Raw genomic sequence first — 26,783 nt, forward strand, 5'->3', positions numbered from 1 at the left:
GTTGTCTTCTGAATTTTGGGTCTGAAGGTACCCTCTTGCTTTCTCAGCAAATCATGGACATCGTTGGCTTTCTGAAGTCTCAATTCATTTGCCACCTTCTGATCTGCTACATATTTATAGTGTCAGGACTGATCATTAACTTCATTCAACTCTTTACACTTATACTTTGGCCAATCAACAAGCAACTGTTCAGGAGGATCAACTGCAGGCTGGCTTACTGCATTTCAAGCCGTAAGATTTCATTTTGTTTTTTCAACTATTTTCATATTTTGTCTTGAGGAAATTGGTAGAAAAGTTCTGAAACAGATTTCAGAGTAACCCATATAAAGGTCATTACTGCTTCCTACAGCACTTGCATTTGCGTGAAGAGGTGTATGCTTTGTTGAAATGTCTTGTTCTGCTGAAATGTTTTACTCTTTTATATTGGGATACTTGCTTGACTCAGGATGTTGAAGAAAGACTGCTTCTCATTTAGTTATCCATCATGTTTCATTAAGCCTGTTGTGGTTTAAGCCCAGCCAGCAACTAAGCACCACACAGCTGCTTGCCCACTCCCCCCCAGTGGAGTGGGGAAGAGAATTGGAAGGGTAAAAGTGAGAAAACTCGTGGGTTGATATGAAGACAGTTTAATAGGTAAAGCAAAAGCTGTGCACGCAAGCAAAGCAAAGCAAAGAATTCATCACCACTTCCCACGCACAGGCAGGTGTTCAGCCATCTCCAGGAAAGCAGGGCTCCATCACACTTAACAGTTACTTGAGAAGACGAATGCCATCACTCTGAATGTCCTGCCCTCTTTCCTTCTTCTTCACGCAGCTTTATATGCTGAACATGGTGTCATATGTTATGGAATATCCCTTTGGTGAGTTGGGGTCAGCTGTCTTGGCTATGTCCCCTCTCAGCTTCTCGTGCACACCCAGCCTACCAACTCGTGGGGTGGTATGAGAAGCAGGAAAGCCCTTGACTCTGTGTAAGCACTGCTCAGCAGTAACAAAAACATCCCTGTATTACCACCACTGTTTTCAGTACAAATCCAAAACATAGCCCCATCCTAGTTCCTATGAAGAACATTAACTCTATCCCAGCCAAAACCAGCACAAAGCCAAATGAGAAATAGTGACCAAATAATAGCTGAACTTGCCAATATGCATTATCTGTAGGCTTACAGCGTTAACACTAACACTTTCAATCCTATTATCACACGTGACTTTGTTTTTGATCTTGGTTTAAGTGTTTCATATGTGAGTACTTTTTGGGACTGGGAAATGACAGAAAAAAAAAAGGAAAAATCTTTGTTTCCATGTGTTTCCTAAGACAGTTGTAAACTGTTTTTTCTTTGAATGGGTATTTCAGACCTTAAGCTGCATCTGTATGTATTCAGTATATGCATATAGTTATAATGTAGAATACAGCAGGTAGCCTGTAAGCATTGAAAGAAGTGGGAATTGCAATTATTTTTATTTTCCGGGGGATGATGGGAGCATAAGCTCAGGACATTACTTCTAGAAAGTCCAGAACTTTGTAACTGCTGGGAGATGTGACAATTCACTGATAGTTGACTAAACAGGTAATTCCAGTGGAATGAATGAGACCTGTATGCACTCATTTCTTCCGTGATAGTAGGAGGTTGGTAGAATCTCTACCCACCACCAGTGCATTATCAGAGCATGTGTAGTTTTCTTTATATTATCAATCTGCTTATATATTTGTTTTTAAAGAGCTATGACTGCAGTTTCAGAACTGATTTATTGTAGTGCAACTTCTGACTTCCCCATAATTGCTCGTAACTTACAGCAGAGAGCATTCTCCACAGAAGCTGTTACAAAATACGGTAGGGTGCCTGCGTTCAGTAACTGGGAGTGTCCTGTTAAATGTGTCCACCTTCCAGAGGGATTTCCCTGGGCCTTTCTGAAACTCAAAAGTACTTTCTAAAAAGGAAACTGTTGCAAAGTGCATGCCTTTTGAGGCTCCCTAAAGATTATTCAAGTGTCATGTCACTGTCAATGTGGAGTGAGTTATGGATGGTTTCATTTGGGGGAAAACAGCCCTCCAAAACAGTGTTTAAGAATTGTGTTGCAGAAATGCAGCAAAATGGTTTCCTTCAGGTCACCTGTTCTGCTACTAGGAACTTGAAAAGGGAAAGCATTGTTAGTATTCATAATGAACTTCTTGAGGGAGAAATCTGCCACATGCCTCAAACTGGAGGCCGCTAGGGTTTATTCATCTCATCCGTGAATCTGATGTGCATTCAGATTCAAAGCATTTCTTTAAACATACTTTTGACTCAAGTTTCAAAGCTGCATCAACGTGTATAGGCCCAAATAAATTGGGGGTGCTGTTTTATTTCTGTGATAAAGAGAGGATGTTCCTGCTGAAAAATTTCATTTTTACTGTCTGTGTGTATGTCCCTGAAGTAGTGAGTTCACAAGTACTATTCATTTGCATGTACAGTGGCATGAATATGGCCTCTTTTACCTTTTGTCAGGTAGCGTAGTATATGTTTGAAGCCATGAAATGTAGAAAATACTGTACAGCTATATAGAGGTGTATATTATTATTTTCCATGCAATGCCTTCTGCCCCATTCTTCCATTTGCCTACTTAGTTCAGTGACAACAGCTACGCTAGAGTTTCTAGACTGAATCCTTTAGCTGTCCACAATCTAGTCTCCCCTATATTGGGGGCTGGTCACTGTTTAACAGTGAGTAATACTGCATGCTTGTCCTTGGTTGGGCAGATGGTTTTGTACTCAGGATTACTGATCTGGTCTTCAGTGCTACTGAAAAAGGTTGTGTTGTGAGATTTTTGCCCAATGATGCTCAGAACAAACTATCTCTAGGATAAAGAGTTATTTTAGCTTTACAACAGAGCAAGCTAGCATTTCATATGAGTCACCCTTATCTGAGTGATATCTGAAAAGGGGAAAATTATATGTAATTAAAAAAATTACTTGGAAGAACTGAAGAATGCACTAGACCAATTAATCGAAATGGATGTGTTCTTGTAGTAGTATATGTGTAAGATAATGCCTTTTGGGGGCTGTTGGTGTGCTGATTAATAAATAGCTTAAGTTGGGTCTGTAATGGATGTGATGAAAATCATCAAGCAGCCTACAGTTTGAGATGATGAAGCTTAGCCTTGGAGAATGTAAAAAGGCACATGCTTTGCAGTGGTGACAAGCAGCATGTTGCTTTGAGTGGCTGGTACAGTCTGAGTCACCAGGTCAACCAAAGAGTTAAATAGAGCGGATATGGTTTAACTTAAGAATGGAATGAAAGCAGCAGCTGCCTTTATATCTTTCAAGTTCAGTCAGTTTCCATTTGATGTCAAAGGTAGAGATAAATGATTCCATAAAATCAGGGGAGAGCATTTCATCTTTGACACTATGCTCTTTGGGAAAGTGTTTCTGTATTTCAGCTAGTGGTGGAGTTTTCTTCTACCACTTTTCTTCCTATCTTCTTTCAAATTTGAGAACATCATATTCTCACTTCTCCATGTGCAATGTCTGCTGTCATACTGCATACAGGAAGCTAAACTGCTATTGTGTTTAATGACTTGTCCTCACTTTAGTAGTCCAGCTTGAGTTGGGGATGCTTATCTGTTCACATGAATCAAGCCAGACTAGGTCAAGTAAAAGTATTCATAGAATCATAGACTTGTCTAGCTTGGACTTTAAGATCGAGTCCGGCTGTAAACCTAATGCTGCCAAGTCCACCACTAAACCATGTCCCTAAGCACCACATCTACACATCTTATAAATACCTTCAGGGCTGGTGACTCAACCACCACTCAACCAGCAGTTTGGGTTGCTTTTATATCTCCAAGATATGTTTCATGTTTTCCTATGAATAAAATCTTTTTGATCCCATTATCCCATTTGACAAATATCTACAAAGTAATGGTTAGTTTTAGTCCTCCTTACTCTATATGTCTCAGCCTTTAATGAAGAGTGCTAGTTGCAGAGAGTGGACATTCAACTTGAAAAGAACAAGTTTTTGTCTCTGTTGGTCTTGAAATGAGATGAAAGACTAGTAAGGTTACCCCTCTTCTGTTGTGTTTTTTTTTATAAAAAACTCACAAAACCAAACAACAACAAACCAAAAACCCAAACAAAACAAAAACACAAAGCCTTTGGACGTGTAATGCTCAGAAAACCTATTCTGTTCCCAAGTATATATTCACTGACTGGTTCAACTGCCTGTTAAACCCCCGTTTTGTAAAATGACAACCCAGATAAACTCTCCCTAATACTGAACTCCATAGAGTGCACCTCTAATGAGGAAATTGAACACTGCAAGCCTCAACAAGGTGGTAACAACAAAAATTTAAAAAAGAAGTGTACTTGCAAGGTGGCATTAGAACAAAGATTGGGCAAGCAATCAATCTTATTTTTTATTTTTAAATAATTTAGGGACATTGTGTCCTCAGTCTGTCTTTCCAAAAGACTGTGAGCCAAGATGTATGCCAAGGAAGGAAGCACTTAGTGTGGAATACATCACAGTTCTCATGGATGCTGTTTGTGCCTGAATTGGAAGAGATGGGAATACATGTTTCTCCTCCCCCTTATCTGGGGACAGCAAACTGCCACAAAGGATATGCATGGCTTTTCTGCACTAGCTTGTAAGGTTGGCCAAACACATAGAGGGAACAGGTTGTCTTGGGTATTAGTGCCATGTGTGCACATGGCTCCATAGCTTGCTGGGGCAGTAGGAAAGGGGTTTGTACTTCCTGAACCAGGCTGTGGTTGGTGGGCTGGTGCAGTGCTACCCCAGTGTGAGCCGGGCGTGCTGAGCTCCTGGGGGCTGTTTGGGATGTAACTGTGCCATGTGCCAAGACTATGAGAATGGGACATACACGTACAAGACAAAAGGCTTCTTTAGTGGTGCTGGGTGTATTTACTCAGGAAGGTATTTGCCTGTGAGTGGAGCAGTGGTTGATAACTTGTCCTCTTGCTGCCATGGTGTTGGGGGCAAGTTAGCTTCTCCTTGTGCTGAGATCCACCTTGTGCTCCTAGGGTGAGTGGCAAACTGGCCTCCTGCTGACTCTGCATGAGGTGAACTTTGCATAAACAAAAGATCTGCCAACAATGGCACAGTCGTGTGGACAGGTGCATAAAGGCTTTAAAGGCAATTGCTTTTAAAAGACTTAGCTTCTAATCTGCCTTCATAAATAAATTATAGTAGTACTAATACCTATTCTTGTGCTATGAAAGGGGTGTTATTATACCTCTGGGTAAAGTTACACTTTAGGCTGCAGTTTGTAAATCCCTCAGAGGGGAAGACCCTTCTTTGCATGGAAAGGGGCACTGATGCCTGCTCATTGACTGCAACAAAACCGAGATGGAAACTGAGTCTTCTTATGACTGAGCTTTCTAGAAACAAAACCAGAAGAAATTGAGAACTGCTTCAAGTTCATCATCTTGACTGGCTGTTACAAGTCAGTAAAGCTAATTCCTTCTGCGTACTACTATAGGCTTTGCAATGTGGGAACTGGGCATCCAAATAAGGCTCTGTGGTAGTATCTGGGCCGTGTTAATACTCAAGATTATTTTGTTTCCCTGCATGCAACCCACTGCCCACTTGAAGTTCAGAGAAGCCCTTGGCTGTTTTGCTTGTCGTTTCTACCAAGGTGGTGCTGGGGTAGAGAGAATTATGTCCTCTGGTGCAGTTGAATAGGTGGGAAGCAAGAAGGCCCCAGAGAGGCAGGGCTTTCTTCTTCCTTCACTTCCCTTTACCGCCATCTTACACTGTTGTCGTGGTTTAGCCCCAGCCGGCAACTAAGCACCATGCAGCCGCTCACTCACTCCCCCTCCCGCAGTGGGACGGGGGAAAGAATTAGAAAAAAAACCTTGTGGATTGAGATAAACACAGTTTAATAGGACAGAAAGAGAGAAAGAAACAACAATGATAATACCAGCAAAGGAATGTACAAGAACAAGTGATGCCCAATACAGCAATTGCTCACCACCCGGCGATGGACAGCCCATCCCCGAGCAGCGATTTCCGCCCCCCGGCCAACTCCAGTTTGTGTACTGGGCATGACATCGTATGGTAGGGAATATCTCTTTGGCCAGTCTGGGTCAGCTGTCCTGGTTGTGTCCCCTCCCAGCTCCTCGTGCACCCTGAGCCTTCTTGCTAGCAGGCCAGCACAAGAAGCTGGACTGTCCTTGACTGCTCAGCAACAACCCAAAACATCAGCACATTACCAACAGTTTCTCATCCCAAATCCAAAACATGGTCTCACACTAGCTTCTGTGAGGAAAACCAGCTCTATCCTGGCTGAAACCAGGACAACTGCAGAGGAAGCAGTCTGCTATTGTTCAAAGTATGCCATGGTGTCCTTAATCCTGTAGTGTTTTATTTATAAAGCGAAGTGAGTTATGCTTGTCAACATAGATGTAACAAAGAGCTTTCATAGGGCACTTAGGACTGCTTTCTTAGCCTGTTTGCAATGTTGTTTTGAGTAATGTGTGCAAAATGACTTTTTCTCAAGTGTTACTTGGCCATATAAGCCTTGTTATCGTGGCTCCACACACCACATCCATACAAATCCACTGGTGAAGACTATGAAAAGTTTACAACAAATACTGATGGAAAATTGGAGGCCAGATTTGATAGTCATGCAAAGAGAAAACGCTGATTTGAACCTTTGGAGAGCTAGACCATCACCTTAGCCTTCTTGTTTTCCCTCAAGCCATGCCATGGGGATGGCTGTAGAAATATAGTGTACTAAGGAAATGCTCATGTTGGTTTTAATCTAGATGAACTCTGCTACTGAGGGCAGGATAGTTATGGTAGCATGGAGATCTGAGTAGGCAGGTGCCCAAGTACCTACCTGGGTGGTGAGGTGTCTGTGGCAGCCTGCATTGAGATCCATGCTTCTGTGGCAATTTTATTCTCGGTACTCAGGCTACCTTGGGTATCTCTGGACAAACCATCGCTATACCTCTTTTCTGTAATGTAGTCTTAGGTTTCCTCCCATGTTCCCTCCAAATCTGAAGTAGGGCTTTTCATGTCTGGGGGGTTATCCTACTTGTAAGTTCCAATCGTTGGTGTTGATCATTGAGCTGTGTACAATAAAGTAAATTATTAGCTTTCTCTAAAATCTACTTGTGTTAGAATGATGAATATCATTGAATCTTTGGATTCTTTTGCTCTCAAAAATTAAATTCATAAGAGTATATTGTGTGTGACAGATTTTGTTAAATATAAAATATGCTTGTAGCAGAGAAGAGTGTATATATATATGTCATTACATGGTAATGTTTAATTTTCTAACTTGCTTTGTCTTCCTTTCCTTATAAGTAATGTAGTAATGTACTTAGCACTGCATCATAAAAAAAGTTATAGTGAAAAATGAGCAAAGTGACAGGAGTGATCTCACATTTTGTTGCTAGCAAGAACAACGTAATCTGAGAAAGTAGTATCTGATTTACCGAAGCCATCAAAGTAAGGGGAGCAGCAGATATTCCTCGGATTTAAAAATAATATATGACAAATTATGAACTCTGTAGAGTATATTGTTAGCTTCTACAGCTAGATTGCCTTTTGGTGTTAAAAAAAAAAAAAATCCATTAATGTGGGGCAAAACCATGCTCCAATTTTAAGCAGTCTGTATATCTAAATCTTGTAACTTCAAGGTTTTGGTTTTGTTTGACCAAAACATACTGGTAGTCAGCAGTCTTGCAAAGAGCCCTCTGGATTTTATCTCTCTTGAAAACATGTCTGTTGGTAAACAAAAGGTATTAGTATTTGTTCACAAAATAATGCTGAGAGATCAGTAGATTAAATGTTTCAAGCTATGAAATACACTGCAGCCTGTATTGATGCGTTTTCCAGCTCTTGCTTGCTTCATTCTGGGGTCTGAGTCTTCTCCTCGGGGTGGTAGAGGGGCAGAAAGTAGACTTAGGGGTGTATGCTGTAATACTGAAATATGAACCTCTTGACTCTTCAAGTGATAGGCTGTATGATGCCATTGCTAAAATCTGTCAGGATCCATTTTAGGGGTAGGGGGGAGATCACACCATTTTTGTTTATGGATGTGATTTTGAAATTCTCTTTGTCATGTGCCCCTGTATCCTACTGTTGAGTTGTCTGAATTATTGTCCCGCAAGCTTGTGTGTGCATGACCACATAGGAGCATACACAGTTTCTTTCTAGTAGATCATATTTGCTCTTATGGTTGATTTTTTTTTGAAGCCTTCCAAAGGGTCCAGGTAGATCTCTTATCAGCCTGAAATCAGTTTTGCCCTCGAGAAGTATTAGTTTCCTTTGCTTTGACAATGTAGAAGTTTTGTTAAGAGTAGTAATAAACTACTCTAAAATGTCGTCTACTCTAATTTGTTAACGCCTTCCTCCAGCCTGCTTGCTAATACCATTTTATACCTGTTACGTACTTTCGGCAATGCTGCTGTTTACCTGTACAGTTCCCCACTGAGACCAAACCTTGAACTTCTCTACTATAATTTGGAAAGACTGAAGGAGCCAATCACTGCAGCAGGTTCTCCATTATTTTGCTGGTAGAGTAGGATAATATGTTTGTTCTCTGCATCCATCACAGCTTGAACTCCCCTTTTTACAGACTGTGTTAGCAGAATTATATTCATCACTATGAATAAGTCCTCTGCAGTGCCTAGCAAATGCCTCTATATTTTGCTTACTACCATTAACATGCTGTATCAACTAATAACATTTCAGTCCTTCTCATTTTGTGCCACTTGCAGGTGTCATTATCCAGCTTTCATAGTGGTTCAGGTATTGACAGTGAGCTTTAGAGGATCATCCAAGACAGCATGCTCATTGCAGGCATGCTGTGTGAGCATAGTGCTGTTCTGTTCATGAAGGTGTGATTGAATGACATCTGTGCATGACCTTTAGCAGAGTCCCTAATTCATCCCAAAAGGGATATGGTCTGTTATGACCAGCTCTTCATTTAGGAGAAAGGGACTGCTTTCTGGGAAAATGGATGTGAAAAACCCCTTTGATACTGATGCTTTCTATTCAAGACTGTTGTAGAGCTAGAGAGGCACTTAGTCTGATCTTTAATGAAAAGAGCATCTTCACTGTCACAGGTATTATTTTACTGATGCTGGAGCCTTTCTAGAGGTTGCTTGTCTTCATTTTCCTTTTCTTTTTTTGCCTCAGATTCCTGATCTGAAGAAGGGTGATGGTGATAGCCTGCAGACTGGAAAGAGGGATGGCAGGGAAGCAATAGAAGGTGAACGACATTCTGTTTGGTGTCTGGCATCTCACATCACAAAGTTTCTAGCATCTCTTGTTAAGCATTGAATCTGGCCAGCAAGCTTCCTAGATTCCTGGGGTGTTTGTATGAAAGTATTTCCATCTGGCATGATGTCACTGAGGAACATGATGTCTTAATGATCCAAGTCATAGCACAGAATATGAAGACAATGTTTGTACAAGTTTGGTACTACAGTTGTTTATTCATTAAGAGTAAATATCATAATCAGAGGATCAAATTCTTAAGGGGCATTGCATATTTGTGGAAACCACATTTTAGCTGTAGGGCTGATTTTAATTGCTAAAATGGCACTAAATCTGAAGCATAGCCTCTAGATCCTATGTAACCTTCCTGCAAAGATGCAGGAGTAGTTCATTGATCACCATCACCAGGTACCAGCAAATACAAACTAGCAGTAATCCAGCCCTGTCTGGGGAAGAACACTACGTCCAAAGGCAGAACTACTAGGGGAAATTTTGCATTCTCCTGTGTTTGGTCAGGGAATAGATCTACTGGTATAACATCCAAGTGAAGTGCAGTGTGTCTTGTCTCATTTGCTATTGGTTGGCTACATCTTCTACCCCCCTGCTCCCTTTTGAGCAATGTGCACCACTGAAAGGTGATTCTCCCTCTTCCAAAAGCATGGAAGTCATGTAGCAGCAAGTTGTTGTGGGGTAAGTTTTTGGGCTCGTCCTGCAGCGAGGATTTCGGCAGCTGGTACAGTGAAAGTATCTCATGTCTGACTAACTTTTTGCAGGATGATTTTCAAACTGGTAGGAAGCAATATTTCCTTTCAGCAGGTAACTGAGGTCTTTCAGTGTGACACTTGTGATGAAAGAGCTTCTGAGTGCACATGCTTGGTACTCCTCTATGGCTAGGTGGTTATTTCCTGTGACTTGTTTGCAACCTTCAAGTTAAGGCTTCTTACTTGAGTATTATGTTGTTTTCTCACTTTGGAGACTATTGCAAGGTAGCAGGATTGTCTTGTGCAATCTAAATGTGTGTTGCAGAATTTCCTTTACATCCATTTGGCATAGTCTATGCTTAAACATGTGTCTTCCAACAATGTGTTCAGAAGTAGGAATCCTTTAACTCTTGATAAGAAACCAAATGGAAATGTGTGCAAAACAATTTTTTCATCAGCTTGGTTTTGGGGAGGCAGACCCTTTTGCCAGACCTATTTTGGTCCTTGCTGAAATAATGTTCGAAACAAAGTAAGGAACCACAAAGGGATAGAGGTGTAAGAGATTACAGTGCAACTGTTTGTGCATTTTCTTTTGTTGTTCTGTTAGACCACTTTTATTAGTATCTTCTATTTGTGTGCTTTTTCTGTACTCAAGCAAATTGCATTGGAGTGTCAATAACTAACATTTCCTTTCTCTCATGGTAACTAACATTTCCTTTCTCTCATGGTGTTAAAGAAGCAGAAAGTACACTTCAGTCTGATTATTCTTCAGTTCACTTAGCTGTGTTTCTAAACTGAATGTCCAGTATATTGCATCTCTGAGTGTGGAGGTTTCTTTGAAAGTTGAAAAAGTGAGCTTCCTAATACATGAGGACTTTTTCCATTGCACATAAACTTCTTACTGCTCATTAGTACTTATGTGGCTCTGTTGAAACAAAAAAAATCCAGGAATCAATATCTACTGCTAATGACAGATTTTGATGAATGAATGTATCTGCTGCCTGTGTTAGGTAAGGAAATATAGAGCGTGATTGTACAGACTTAATTTCTTGCTGTCACTTCAACAGAAGCTTACCCTTGGTTTTTGGGAAAGCGTGGGAGATCTGCAGCTGTGAGGCTTTTGACAGGGGCTCTCGTTAATATAGCTTTGCTGCTGTAAAGGAGCTCCTTTCCTGTACCTCCCTCAAATGCTGTGGAGAGTCTTTTATTGGATTTTTTTTTTTCTTAAAGCAAACAAATTCATACCATTCTCTGACATTTTCCAGGCTTTTTCCTTGGCTCATACAGTGTCTCATCTAAAGATGTGCAATGTGCTAATACTCTGTAGTTTCATGAGGACTCTGTATTGGCAAGCTAGCTATAAAGAACTAAATAATCTGTTACTTCCTTAAAATTCAAACCATTTATCTGTAGGGCCTATGCGATAGATTTTTGTAATGCCATTCTTTGTACAAAGGCAAAGGGGATGTTAACCTTGCAGTGTTCAGAAAAATGCTTTCATTGGCTGGATTGGGTTATGTTTTCAGAAATTGAATGCAAACTGATCTCAGCTGAATTTTTATCAATGAGTTGTCCTAGCCACCAAAATATATCAATTAAAGTTTTATTATTTGAATGTGTATTGCCTTTTGTGCTCATAAAGGAGGAAGATGCACAGGCAAAGTAGCTGACATACCTCTTTAGTTTCCAGATGTTAGTCTATTTAGAGTTTAAAATTGAGACCACAGTACATTTTTCCTTTTAGTATGACACTACATTTTTAGTATTTTTTTAAGTGCTAAGAGTTCAGAAAACTTCTGGTTAAATAGAAGCTTACCATGGAGTTTGATTTCCATTCCTTAGTTTTATGGTGATTAGCTTGTAGCCTCCTGCAGGTGCATGCAGTCGTCAGGTGAGAATTAGAAAGGCTGGAATGGCAGATCCATGAGTCTTTGAGATACGGACTTTATTCTGATAAGAATTGATAGATTTCTTCATGTGGAAAGCAAATGATGGTTGATAAATAGACTATTATGCAAGTGCAAGTGAGCGGAAGGGCAAACAATGTCCCAGGAGCATCCCAAGTTGTGTGGGTTACACTATTGGACTTAGTGACTTGAAGTTAATGGGGAAGACAGAACCTGATACGTGCTGCTACTCAGTGTGTGTGTCATGTAGATAAGTCCTTGAAAAGCTCTTTTTCTATGTTGGGAAGATGGGAATTAGACCTTTGTTAAGAGCAGTAGTATGCTAGATTCTTCCTGTACTATGTAGGGTGTTGGAGTGCCGTAGTAATCTTCATGACTGTTTTTTCAAAGGTGGTTCCTGTGAACAATCTGAGAAGGTTGAAAATACTGTTGAGTACTTTGTCCCATGGGGTGGGAATGATAATGCTGTCTCTGGCCTTCATACAAAGAGTAAGAGTCAGGATGCTGGAGCTTCTCCTTTATTTCCAGCTTGTGTCATTGATTTGTTGCTATAGAAAAGTCCTGTAATCGTGATTGCATTTTTTAAACAGGGAAAACCAAAAAAAGGATAGGTAGGTTGACTGCTCTCATGTATGAACAGAGCCTGTTGCAGGTGGGTGCTTTTGTGGGATGTCTTTCTTTAGATAAGAAAAAATAAATGTTAGTAGAAGAAACCTGTGGGACCAACTTGTCTGCCTGGAAGGGCACTTTTACTGAATTCTGGTATTACAATTGGAAGGTCGTTCCTGCTGCTCCCTTCAGTACCTCATTAGGTCTTCAACAAGGAGTCATGTTCTGGCCTTTGGGGGCAGTCCCGGTGGACAGAGGAGGAGGAGGAAATGCCTGCTTGATTGATATCTGTGCTGACTTGTCCTGTTGCCACAAGGAACTGCTGATTTGTCGAAATGGAAGAGTATTGCTAAATTCCTTGGGGAAGAAGGATAAGAGGAGCCTTCAAATGTGAGACAAATATCTCCGACACGTGGCTGTTAAATAATTAATTTCCCCAAAGGGTTTGAAAAGAGCATTTCAAAACACTTGACTACTGCAGACTGTATGTGTGTTAAACCCGTTGTACTTGCAAGGCTGGCTGTGTTCCACACACTGTGTAACTTGGAGAGAAGACATTGTTTTGTAGACAAATTATGTAGGGATAAAAGACAGCAAAAAAGCTGTGAAATGAAATGTTTGAAGTGTGCAGCTGTTTTTTCTGAAGGGAGGGTTACTTTTAACTTTCAGCATGGGGATAGTTTAAATGGAACAGTGACTAAAGAAATGAACAAAACTTGTTTCTGTATTCCTCCACCCCTCTAGCTCAGGACTGCACTAGAGAAGGCAGCATCAATTGAAACCTCTTGTTTCAAGGATACATATGCTGACTTAAAATTTCTTCTTCACCTGAATAAAAATTCTGGCTTACATTTTGTGCACATTACATTAGAAAGAGATAACCTATTTGGTCAAACTTGAATGATCAGTGTGCGTTTTGAGAGGGAAGGTAATATGGGAATGGGACCTGGGGGGAAGCTGGGAAGTGAGGTGGTGTGCCAGTACACGTGCAGTAACTGGAAGGGTCCTGTGCAAGGCTTGTGCCCAGATCAGAGCTGCTGACTCAAATACTACAGGCATGCCTTAATGTACAGTTTTTAACCACAAGTTTTCAGTTCCTATCATAACCCCTATCAGGATCTGAAATACTCTAACTTTCAGTGTACATTGAAGGCTTGTGCATTTAAGACTTCGCATTAAATCTGATTCTTACCTTGGTTCCCAAAGTACTTACAGCTTGGCTGTGTTACAGGAATGCAAGCTTGGCCGTATTAAACTCTCTGTAGTTTATCTCATTTGGTATGTTTCGTCTGAGAAAACATTGATGACACTCCATTAAAACTGGTGAAACACCTTTTATCAATAAAGTGTTTGTTGTCTTCAATCTATAAGAAAATGAAACGGGTCACGTTCATGGAGCTGAGGCAAAGCAAGCACCACAGCTATCATTGTGTAATGTTGGCCTTCAAAATTCCAGCCTTAATGTTTCAATAAAACAACCTATTTTTCACTTACTATGGCTACCCAGTTCATGCATGTGTACATACAGGTTTCAATTCTGTGACGTTAAATTGCCAAGAAGATCAAACCACAGACAAAGCTTTAGCTTTGTAATGGGTGTGACGAGTCTAATCCTTACTTTGTGTAACTCAGCATGGTGTAACAGTGACTATGCTGGAGTCGAGGATTTTTTTTTATGCCAGTTGAGGATCTGGCCAACTTAAGTAAATGTCAGTGTATATTTGGTGGGGGGGAAGTGGTGAAAAAAAATCTGTGTACCATCAGTCTTCAGGAACTCATGTTTACTTATGACTAATGCAAAAATCACATTTCAGTTTGAAGTTGCATTAGATTCTTACAGTTTACAGAATCAGCTGGGGGGTAGGATTGGCTTTGGTTGGTTGGTTGGTTTGGTTTTTAACTATATAATGTATCATCCTCTCTCCTAATCTGTGGTTTTTATCTTGAAGTTATGTTGACAAATTTCTAAGTGTTGGGAGGAGGTGGTTGTTATCACTTTAAAGTGGTAGCTTTGTTTGTACTTTAATATTCCTAATGACATGTTTATGAAGTGTTCCTTTTAGCATACTATTCTTTGCCAGTCACAGATTACCTCTACATAGAGCAAGCCTTTGAGCAATTATCAGTGAGCTCTGCTTTCAGCTGCCTGTGTGTGCCCCTTGCTCTATAAAAGAGCGCTGCCTTGCGCGCTTGCCTGGGGACTGTTTCTGCACGCTGCGTGCCCCACCTTTGCTCTCTACATCTAGAAGGTGAGCAGTGGCACATGGACTCTGTGGCCAGCCTAGGGTTCCCTCTGTGCCCCCCACCTAGAGGTGTGAGATGAAACCCTGCTTCCTGTCCACATTCCTTGTTGAGGTGTGGGCTTTTTTTTTTTTTTTTTTTTTTTTTTACAAACGACCAGCTCTGGTTTGAAAATTGGAGTGTATTTTAAAATAGAGTTTTGAATCTTGTTTTAGAGTTATTTTTCCTTTGCTGTTTGGCTGTTTTTTCTTAGCTAAGAGCAGAGAGAGGCTTCCTCTTCAGGTTTGGGGTTGGCCCCTTGATCTGGACCCTCTGCAGAAGAAGCTCTACTCTCTCCTGTGCATCTTCCTCTGCAAGAACATGTATCTCTTGCACAAAGTTCATAAATCAAAGTCTTCCTTGCTGAACTTTAACATCTGCTTGCTTGGCCCACTGTTGTACTGTGTCAAAATGATCTGATGTGCTGCAACATTTTGATTTGGAGGACTCTGGGTTGAATTCTTCCTTGTGGAAGCCTCCACGAAAGCTTCATCCCACAGAGACAGACTGTTGGAAGAGCCTTTGGATACCATCTGGCTGGAGTGTTGTCTGCTGCTCCTGTGCTGTTTTTTCACAAGCTTCTCAGTCACTCTTGGCAGTCAGAAGAAAATTGGAAGGAATTGCTTACAGCAACTTAGGTCATGAGTGATTTCTGTTCTTCAGCTGAGCTTGCTGACATTGCTTCTTCCATTGCTGTCAGGCTACATGGCAATTCCAGCTGGAGAAAGATCTGAACTGGTAAAAATTACACAGTTTTTAAATAACAGGCCCATAATGAGAGAGGACTGGAGTACCTTTAAGCTCTTTCTGTCCCTTCTTCTTGGTTATGTTGTGATGCAAGCTGTTGCAAAGACATTGAAGCAGCAGTGTTGATAACACAGGGGGTTATTGTCTAAGCCTTCAAATAAGGTCGGTAAATTCAAATGCTAAATAGTGTTTATTTGCGCTGGCTTTCTGCTGTCCAGCTTTTTAGGCATGACTTTCAGAGAAAATCAAAGTGGCCTGCACAGAGCCCCAAAGACTTGAAGCACAGTGCCAGCTAGCAACCTAACATCTCTGCATTCTGTGCTTGGTGGGTCTGATATAGCAACCAGATCTGGTGCTATTACTGTGCTTCTCTTAATTTCAAGTGGCTGAAGTCCTGTGAGAAGTCCAGATGACCATCAAGAAGGATTGATCTTAAAAAGCTGTAAGTCTTCCTAATGCAAAGAGGAAATGTCAGCCTGCATGAGTTGAAGCAGAGTATTTCAATCAGTTGTAAATCAGTAGTGTCTATGGCCTAGAGGATGGAAAGAGGATAACTTTGTCTCCATCACCTTTCAAACTGGTAAACACTGCATCCAAGTCAGTGAGTCACATGAGTCCTGTGTGTCTTTAATTTTGAGAAAATTGGGACAACAAAAGTAGTAAAGATCATTCAAAAAGGAATTCTCTAGCTAAATTCAAGGAAATCACTGACTCTTGCCATAGACTGCTGCCTTTGTTCTGGGATTTGTGTACAGTTTTGATCAGTTTGTCATGGGAGAGAATTCTGGTACCTGATATACTTTGTGTAATATTGTATCCCCTGGTTAAATCTTGACATTTTTCCTGTTTTTTCTGTGATTCTGTTGTGCTAGAAATACTTGTGATAAAGTTGAAAGAAATATTAATAGTGCATATGCATCTCATCTTGTGATAACCTCTCTGCTCCCAACACATGCATGCCTTGTTTTCATGATTGGTCTTTATTTTGGTACTGCTGTGACAGAAGTCAGCTCATGCCTTTTAAAAGAAGCAATAGCTTTTCCTCCTGTACCTACTTGAAATGGTACGACTGGCTGCTACTTTTCATAATTTGCAAAGCATTGAATAGAAAAATGTCTTGGGTTACAAGAGAGGCACAGCCTGCCTTTTGTAACTGGCAGAGGCTGTCGTTTTGGAAACAGAATAGAAGAGCATAAACTCTGAGCCTGTTGATTATGCAAGGTTGCCATGTACCACGTAAGCTAAACCTGTGTTTCCTAGGAAAATTATTCAACACAAATAATTCTAAGAGTACAACACTGTTGCAGCAGACACGCAAAAGCAAGATGCTAGTTACCTCTCTGCACAGTATTTCTGCAGGTTATTCTCAGTGTTATAATGAGCCAATGGGACTACACAGCAGGGAGCCAGTAATGCTTTTTTTTGCGGGCACTGTTTTAGTTTGAGCTGTGAGAGGTTAGGCAAGTTACTGGTTATCTTCATATCCTTGCCTGCTGGAGCACACAAGCTGCAGACTGTCTGAGCAGGTCGCGATGTTCTGCCTGTGGATTTGTTTTCAAACTTTTGTGCTGCACTTAAACTTTGAGGAAATATTAATGCAAGCACAATCAAATGTGATTTGAGAGACACTGGTGTCCTTACCTGTGGTGTAATATTGTTGTATACTTTGGGTATATGTCTATCTTAACATAATGTACTATTTCTGATATGTATCACATGCTTTGGAAAGAAAAAGTGGGGTTTTTTGTATCTTTTTATATTTGGGTATCTTCACCTTGAGGGGTGACACACTACACCCAGTAAAAAAATCACAGCTTTACATGTACTTGATAGGTATATTTGATCTGTAGTACTTTATTTTTAATTCATGAAAGCCATTTGTTTGATTTGTAGTTTCTGACCTTATTGTCCCTTTAAAGAACACTTTGTGAAAGTCACTGTTAGGGATTAAGAAGCTAAAATAAGCACCAGGACATATTTCTTGTCTCTCAAGACCTCATGTGATGAGATGCTGTAAGATTACAGGCAGAGACAGGGAATTCATGGAATGCAAGTGAAAAATGAGTAATGGTTTTGTTCCGAACAATGTTCTCAAAGTGATCGTGGTTCCGCGGCTATTCACCATTAACTCTGATGATACAATACCGGTACTCAGTCAGCTTTTTGTTTCCAGTCCTGAAATTCAGATGGAGTGTCTTGTGCATAAGAAGACTAAGTAAAAGTTATCTGCCTTGACTTAAGTCTTAAAGTAAATTGTTTGTAGCATATTATTTCTGGTAATATGTGGGTATTTCTTAAGAGTGCACTAGTTATCTGAAATCAAAAGTCAAATGCAAATATTATTGGAAAAGTAGAGAAACCGTAGATGCCATTACCCCTAGTTTTCTTGTTCTGCTGTTCTGCAGGGATGGTAATTCCTTCTTTTTCTGTATTTACACCTCTATGAAATGTAACTCTTAGTAACTAGAGGCTTTATTTAGAAGCACTGCAGATTTTCTTAGGATTTAATTTACCTTTTGCTCAGTTTCCTAATTAAATTTACTTTTCTTCCAATTTGTGCTAGAGATTGCTTTCTGTGACAGCTGGTAGTCTCTTATTATCAGTCATTTTTCTCTGAGATAAATTCACATCCTTTCTCGTCAGTAGCTGCAGAAAATGCAGGTTAAACATGTTGAAGGTGTGGATTTAGAGCAACAAAAATAATGGGATTTTCTCTCTCGACGTGCCATTTTGTTCTGAAATTATTTCTCTCTAAAGTCCAAATTTTTGTTTGACCTGAAACTAAAGCGAATAAACTTACCATATGTAGAAAATAAGACTATTGTAAGAATACATGCTAGAAGGAGAGAATTTATGTGAAAATAGGTTTCCTTCCTAAATATGTGGATTAAACATGAAAGATTCACTTAAGAGTCAAATAACTATCCTAATCTTTAAATGATATAATTAGTTCTATAGCAATGCATATGGCAAAAAAAACAGTTACATGAGTGTGTGGGCTGTTCCGAGTGAAAGTATGAGTCCCAAGTATGGACAATGTTGATTGCCCTATAATTAAGGAAATGCTAATAATTCATTGTGTCAAATACGTCAATTGTGATTGAATAAATACAAGTTAAGACTTATGATGTCTATTAACTTGTTTCACATTTGCTTTTGTGCATACTGGAATTTTCAGATCCTGGCACCCTGGGAGGTGATATAAATCACCTGAGAACTGATAAAGCTGAGAACCCCTTTGGGAGAAGTTTCTGGCTGGTGCCACCCTGCTTAAACAGAAGCTTTTGTATATTGCTGCAGGATACTGGCTTCCTCCTTGTCCAGCGAATGCTCGTTGCAGCTTGTGGTTGCATAGCTCTGCAGTGTGTTTCTCAGGTAGTGGTGGAAGAGAGGAGACATTGATCTGTAAAACAGTCTGTTTGGAAAATCTCACTTTTTTTTCCTAATGGCAGGAAATAGGACTAGAAAGGAATTCCTGTATCATTGAAGTAAATTCATGCTGTTTCTAGCAGCAGTATAATGTACTCTTTTAAAGATGAATCTTGTTCAATTTATAAAGCTGTTAGATATTTTTAATCTGCCAAAGCAGTTAGAAGAAGCTTCAGAATATCAGATACCTGTATTTTCAGTCGCTTTAGATACTGTTATTCTTGTGCTAGTGGTATTTAGCTTAAATTGTTCTTTTTCTGCACTGTTAGCCTCCCACATCCTTAAGCCATATTTGTGGGGAACAACCCAATCCTCTTTCAGCATTTGTTGTGTAGGTTAAGTGAGCTGAGCTTTCCTGTTTTGTGGTCATCTGGATAGCTCTGGTCTGCATCTGCTTTGTTTCAGCTTTTCCTTCCTGAGAGTGGATGTCTGGTACTGATGTACTGGCCCAATGATTCTCTCAGTGGTGCAATGCGCTATTCACTTTCTCTCCAGCAACAAACACCCTAATGCCATCTTTTTCTTTCTTAGAGCTGCATAATACAAACAGAGCAGAAACTTCCAGTGGCAAGCTAATGTTCCCAGATATCTCTCTCCTCTGTCATTTCCACATTATGAGGCTCTATTTTATTAGTTCTGCAAGGCATCACACAATGATCTGTCCTATCAAAATTAATTCCATTTCTGTTACCTTACCTCTCAAGGTCATCTGATTATTAAAGTGTGTTCTGACTGTGTATCATCCACAAAATTTATTGAATTGCATTGAATGTTTTAGTCCTTAGACACACTTCAAGGTGGTCTTTCTTTATCCAGATTAACTAAAAGAGAACAAACCCAGATAGTTGCACTTTTTAGTTTAGCTCTCCTTTACAGCTGTTTACTTATCTTCAGTTTCTCTTTGGTTTAATAGCAGTTTCTTTTATTGTACCATATGAATGGCTTAGTATAGCCTGGGTGCATTAGATTTTAAGTCTCTCTTTTGTCTATAAAATCAGAGTTATCGGACCTTCCTCTGAAAAATTATAGAGGGTTTGTTTTCCTAAATTCCAACTCTTGCAGACATCTCTTCTGAATAACTCTTTATTTTTGTTTTGTTTTCATTCCCATGTAGTACTGAGGCTTGATTACTGTGTCTGTAGTTACCCTGATCAGTTATCTACTTGCCAGTCTTAGTAATGTGTTTCTACTATTCTCTATTTTTAAAAAGATGGTGCCATGCTCAATATGAAACTATTTTTTTATGAGACTTCATTTCACCTCTGATTCAGTATTCTGGGAGGTCATCTAGATGTCCCTGAGTTGAAATTCTTTAGATTATGATCTTTGTACTACCTTTTAATTTCATACTGCTTCCTTGTCAACAGTCTTCCTTTCTCACTGGTGATATTAGGGCAAAAGTGTTTTGTTGTTGGTACACTCTTGCTTATCTAAAGAAGCTTCTCTCATCCTGGCTAGGAATGACTGAATGACTGTCTTAGTCATTAGCTGTAGTCATTAGTCTGCTCACCATTCAAAGACAGAATTCAACCATAAAGAGTAAATTCTTTATAGTTATACTGCATCTGGCTGGTACGGATTTTTTTAATTTCCTTAATAGCCTGTGTGGTGCTGTATTTTGGATTTGTAACTAAACCAGTGTTGATAACACACTAGTGTTTTGGCTATTGCTGAACAGTGCTTGCACAGCGTCAAGGCTTTCTCTTTTTGCCACCCTAGCAAGAAGGTTGGGGGTTTGCAAGAAGTTCGGAAGGGATGCAACCAGGACAGACGATCTGAACTGACCAAGGGCATATTCCATGCCCTATAATGTCATGCTCAGCAATAAAAACTCAGGGGAATGCTGTTTTTTGGAAGACAGCCATTACTTTGAGAGAGGCTGGGTGTCAGCCTGCTTGTGGGAGGTGATTGCTTTTGCATCACTTGTTTGGGCGTTTCCCCCCCGCTTTTTTCTTCCTCGTTCCTTTGGTTATTAAGCCGTTGTTATTTCAACCCATGAGTTTTCCTGCTCTGCTTTTCATATTCTCTCCCCTGTCCCACTGGGGATGGGGGAGTGAACCAGTGGCTGTGTGGCACTTAGCTGCTGATCAGGGTTAACCCATGACAGTCCTTTGTCACACCCAGTTTGGGACAACACAGCTGAGGAGGTGTTTGAGAAAGGGAAGAGAATAATCCAGACTTTTCTGAAAGCTGATTTTGCCATAAAACAAAGCAGGTCAAAGGACCTTCATGAGAGATCCGGTTTTGGGAAATAGTATATCAAGATGGACATCATAACATCCCAGTCCTCCAGGGGTATAGAGTATCTGAGGCCTGCAGGACCCTAAATGAAAAAGATGCTAGCAACATACAGGGGAAGTTGAGCTGCTTCGGAAATAGTTGGTACAGAAGCACAGCTTCTTCTAGCTCCTTGACTTAGCTGCTGACTGGGGTTAACCCATAACATAGAGTTTTCTCAAATAATATGGAAAAAAAATTCTTCTATAAGCAAATGAAGTATGGGGTTCATCCAACAGACTTCTGGGTCTATCCCAGTGGAATGGATTATCCATCCATTCACCTCCTCTCCCATTCACTTAAATCCAAATCAACCTGACTTACTCATACTGTCTATTCACAAAAAGAAATATCATGGCCTCAGTTATTGAGGAACAAGAAGCAAAAATCTACTTTGTTTAAAACTGCAATTGCAGTCCTGACTTGCACTTCCACTGTCTGTCCTAGCCTTTTCTGTACTAGCAGGTGGGTTCTTTTTTGGCCTGTACCATGAAAAAGTGTACAAATGTATCAGGTGTTTCTGATTTCTGAAATCCTGGTCAGAACTGGTAAAATTCCTTAACTGGCTGTGCCCATCTAGTGGCTCCTGTGTTTAACAATATTTGTAATTGTTTCTTCTTGTTACCTAGTGAGTGTTTTACTTGTGTTTGCATCTTCAATTATTTTATTATAATTTAAAGTCTGGGAGCAGATTTGTAACCACTGCATAATTATTGGATTTGATTTTTTGAGTCTTGTCAATTTAAGATGGCACTTGCTTATGCTTAATATAGGTCACCCTGCTCTCATTTAAGCTTCTGTTTTGGGATTTTAACAGTAATATGCCACCCTAACCATCAAAATGAGAATTGGAGTAACCTCATATGTTAACTGTTCATCCAAACTATCATTGCTGCAACAACTTCCATCAGCAGGACACAGAAGTTAGTCCTTGCACACTCCCCTGGGCAAGGCGTGATGCAGGATCATACTTGATCCAGGCATGCCAGGGGAGGGATGTGTGATGGATCAAGTGGTATTTTGCTTTGTCCCAGGGCAGGTCTGTATGCTAGAGTATGAAAGTTGTGGGTTGTCTCTTTAGAAAGAGGTTGCTGTGCAAAATTAACTGATAAGGGCTATCAAATGCTGTATTACTGATCATTGCAGAACAATTAACACCTTCTTTTAAGTTGTTTCTCACTTACTCTTTGTATGTTTACTCTCCCAGCACTCATCTCTTATGCCTGTCAGTGCTTGTGCAGATGAACGTACTAGACTTCCTGGTTTGTGTACATCAAATACTGAATAATTTAGTAAAAAGCATAATCTAATATTCACGGAAACCTGACCTCAGCTACTGCTCCCTGAGATAAGATGCTTTCTTCTACTAAGGACAGAGCAAAACCTTTCCTGATACACTCCTTATGTACATTTCTTATTTAGGAAGGCTGCTTCATAGTACAGCTCTCGCATAGCAGGTGGGACAGAAGCACTCTGAGCATGCTTCTCCAGAATGCCCTCTGCATCCTAACAGGCCACCTCAGCAGAACGTATTACTGAAGTGCATGCCAGAAACCTATGTTAAACTTCAAGAAGGTGATGTGCAGTGTATAAATCCTTCATTTTGAAATTCAAATTTACTTTAGAAATAGTTGCATGTATATAGCAATCGAAATAGAGGATGATGCTGGTTGCTTAAGAGACTTGTGCAAGCTAGAAGAGTAGGTCAGTACTGTTAAATCGGCACTGACATCTGGAGCCCAACCTACTTTTCTTGGGGGCAGTGCGGCTTACATGTATGAAGTGCTGTTTGTTAGACATCATGAAGTAGTGTGACAGGTAGTGGCTGTCCACGTGGGTAACAGGAGGCTGTAGTGTATCTGATCTTTACTGTTTGGGATTATGTTGTCTGATTGGCTGAAGACAGTTAGGATAGACTTAAGAAAAATGGATAATGTAAATGATTTGCAGTCAAAAGTATTGTTTCTTATTAGACCTGTTGACATACCTGGAAAACTGGGAAGGATTTGCATGCAGAAAGCGTTCTTCAAGCTTAAAAGAGAAATTGCAATCTTCAGGTTAAATTCAGATTGAGAACAGTTGATTGAAGGTTAATTTATCTATTCATCCATTAGCCTGTGAGAGATAGAAGGGTTGGTATCTGTGGATTTGGGGAGAGCGGGGATGTGGGACAGAAAAAGACAGGGACTTGTCTGTGGAACGCTGATGTTGGTTAGAGGTACACAGGCATCATGGGGGTGACAGAAATCATAGCTTCACAATTGTCCTTTCCAGTTATCTTCTGTCTGGTTTTAGTATATTATAGATCATGCTTTCTTTGAGAGGAAGCAGAAGTTGCTCATATCAGTCCACCAAGATGGAAAACATACATGTGTGCTCAGGACAGATGTACGTTGTTTCTTCTTCTCAATTAACCTTTTTCTGTAAAAGCATTGGTAACTTCTTCCCAAAAACTTCTTGGGGATCACTTTCTATCTGGAAGTGGTAGCTTTTGGACTTTGTTTTGGGCTGTCGCCTCCCCCTTGCTGATAACTAATTCCAATGAAGAACTAGACGTTGAGGTCTTCATAATAAACCTGATGGTCATAGTGTACCACTCTTAACAGTAAAAATGTTTGCTCTTCAAGAGGGCCTCACAGTCATCATCTCTACTTGTTTGTTTTAGGCAATAGGTTTAATGGCAGCAGAGGTTAAAAAAGAGAAAATCCCATCTGGCAGTAATTTCTTCTCTTAGTTGGGTTCCTACATTCCTAGTAAAAGACAAACTAATCCTGTCACTAACGTCCTTTTTTTTTCTGTGATTGTGTTCTGCCCCAGGATGTGCCTGTGGATTCTGTAAGGGTTTGCAAATTAGTGTGGGTTTTTTTCCCCAGTTATTTTTCAGTGTTGCTGTGTTTTGGGCAGTGGAGGGCTTTTATTTCCCATACAAATCTAATAGAAAGCTACACCCTTAGAAGGATGTAAAATTGTGAATGCGTGTCACAAGACAGCTGTTAGCAGAGGAAGTCTGGAAGCACAGCTGTGTAGATGCTTTGGTATCTCCACAGCTCTCTCACGGAGATGTGAACATCTTTGGCTTTTGTTGGCGAACCTGTTTCCAACCAGTGAAATCATTGCTTAGTTAACATATGGCATTTTAGGTCTCTCTCTGCATCTCTGACTATTGTTTTGATGCATAATAGCATGCTTTGAATAATATGTATTTCTGCCACGGTAGTAGCTACCTGCCCTGATTAGAAATAAGCAGGGGGACTGACAAGTCAGTCATTTATCTGTACCATAAACGTGGTTTTATCATATTAAGGTAGTATTATTTGAATAGAAATTGTCTATTAGGCTGGCAGTAACACTATTAGATAAAATTCATTCATGTCACTAATGCCTGTTCTCCAGTGTACAGCACAATGTCATCCAAAAGCTTCAGGCAATGAATTTTGCTAGTGATGACTGAAAATGTAGGTGACTTCTTCCTGGCTGTTTTCTGGTTTTGATCACTAGTTGAGGCCAGTAGTGGACTTAAATTGAAAGGATTTCAGAAGCGTTTCAAAGACTGGCCTGGTTTTGATCTTTCCTGAGGTGAATGAGGATTTGTGGTGCTTTTGGTCTTGCCTGAAGCCAGGAGAGCATCTCAGATGTCTCATCCTTCCAGCAGAGACATTCATGTGGCAGAGATATGCTCTGAAAGGGGATACGTTTCACTTAGCAGAGAATAACCCCTCACATTAGATCATTGCTTTGGTGCAGAAATTTTGTGATAGCTTTGACAGGAAGCAGACGTGTTCCTTAAACTCCTCCTTTCTGTCTTGACAGACAGCTCTCATTAGTCCCGTGGTTCCCCCAGCTCAGGACATGGTTTGCTTGAGGAGAGCCATGGCTTTTAGATTTTCTTTTTCCATCTCCATGGAGATAGAGCTTTCCAAACTTGTTGGCTTTACTGACTCACCTCATCTTCCCATGCCCCAGACCAGAGAGACCTTGCTAAATAAAGATTTGATTCACAAGTCTTATGGTCAGGCTTATAGTTACAAGTAAAACAAGTACAAAGCCTACTTTTTGCCTGTGCTTGATAATGGGATAAGCAAATAGGAAGGTGAAAGCTATATGATAGTCACTAGGGGACTGCTGCGAAACCACTCTCCAGCTTCTAAGTACATCTGTGTTTTAAACAGCCCTCACTGTCCTACCAATCCTTGCATCATTTTTACAATTGGGTTTTGGGAACAAATCTGGGTGCCAATCCAGAGTGATTCTGAGGTATTTAACAGAGATTTCCCTGTTTCCCCACTTCTCCTCAGTCCCTGTTTGCTTGATCAGTTCATCAACTAAGGGATGTGCAGATAGTTATACTATTAATAACTATTCTTGGCTCTGCACACTTTGCCAGCCACCCACCTTGACTTTGGTCTGAGGATGGATGTTCTTCATCCAGTCTGAGCTATTGGCTTAGCTCTGGATGATTGATAGACTCCTGTCAAATGTAGAAAGCATCAGTTGCAGCAGGGCATATGACTGTTACTTCTGACAAGTTAACAGGATGATGCAGAAGGTGTACATGTAACTGACCTGGTTTCAGGTGTCTTGTCCAATCTGCTTTCTGGTCGATAATGGTGCAGTTTTTAGAGGAGCATGAGGACTTCTGTGTCAGGAATAGGTGTGTTTGTTTTTCCTACAAGCTTGTTCTGTTCTTTATGTAATTCTATTGTACTGTTGTAAATTATAAATGCTAATTTTACATACATTTTGATAAAAAAAATTTGCAGGATTGAATTTGCAGTTTTCAAATAAATGAAACTCCTTATTCTCTATAGCACTGTGGAAAGTTCTGCTCCCTCTTTCCATGCAATCTCCTTATTTCCCTTCTCTCCCCTGTTCCCCCACCTTGCTGTACCAAGATGTGTGACTGTGTGGTTTATGTTCAGCATTTCAAGTTGATTACAGCCCTTTCCTTGCCATGTGCTGTTGAGGTAACTGAGGCTTTTCAACATGTTACTAATTTGTGGCTTTGCATATACTACACACATTCATATATTTCTTGTTCTTTATTCCAGAGATGGTGATGTTGCTGGAATGGTGGTCAGGCACTGATTGCACCCTCTACACTGACCCCGAGAGTTACCACAACTATGGGAAGGAGAATGCCATCGTAATCCTTAATCACAACTTTGAAATTGACTTTCTCTGTGGCTGGAACTTTTGTGAAAGATTTGGGGTCTTGGGGGTGAGTTTTGGCTAGCATTTAAACTTTCTCTTCTTGGATGCAGAAAAAAACCCAAAACAAATTCTTTGTGTTTTGGAAAGTTAACAGATCTGTGCTTGCATTTCACTCAGCCACTGTCCAGACTTAAAGAGATGAACATAAAGCAATGCAGTGCAAGTATGTGGAATACTGAGACAGGATTGCTTGGGCATTCACAGAGATTTTAAAAGCATTGCAGTTAAAGCTGATGAAGGAGATTTATATTTTAACCTGTGGAAGTCATTACAGTTGTTTCTCTCTGTGTGCTTCCTTTGTAACTATTACGGTTCATTGTGCTGCAGAAAGATGAGCTGTTCTGTGATTCATTCCCAGTAAATTGTAGAATTTTTTGCTTTCTCCAGCCTTACAAATTCACA

General features: G+C 40.2%; 1 protein-coding gene across 1 annotated transcript; it reads left to right on the forward strand.

Moving 5' to 3' along the window:
* On the forward strand, positions 1 to 26,388 carry LOC104621836 (1-acyl-sn-glycerol-3-phosphate acyltransferase delta-like; the record flags this gene model as incomplete). Its single annotated transcript, XM_010288443.1, has 2 exons — positions 1 to 231; positions 26,219 to 26,388. Coding segments are annotated over 2 exons (401 nt in total), but the record flags the coding sequence as incomplete, so codon positions are not given.
* Positions 26,389 to 26,783: the final 395 nt, after the last annotated feature.

Source organism: Phaethon lepturus, unplaced genomic scaffold, assembly GCF_000687285.1.
Source record: "Phaethon lepturus isolate BGI_N335 unplaced genomic scaffold, ASM68728v1 scaffold126, whole genome shotgun sequence".
Taxonomy (NCBI): Eukaryota; Metazoa; Chordata; class Aves; order Phaethontiformes; family Phaethontidae; genus Phaethon; species Phaethon lepturus.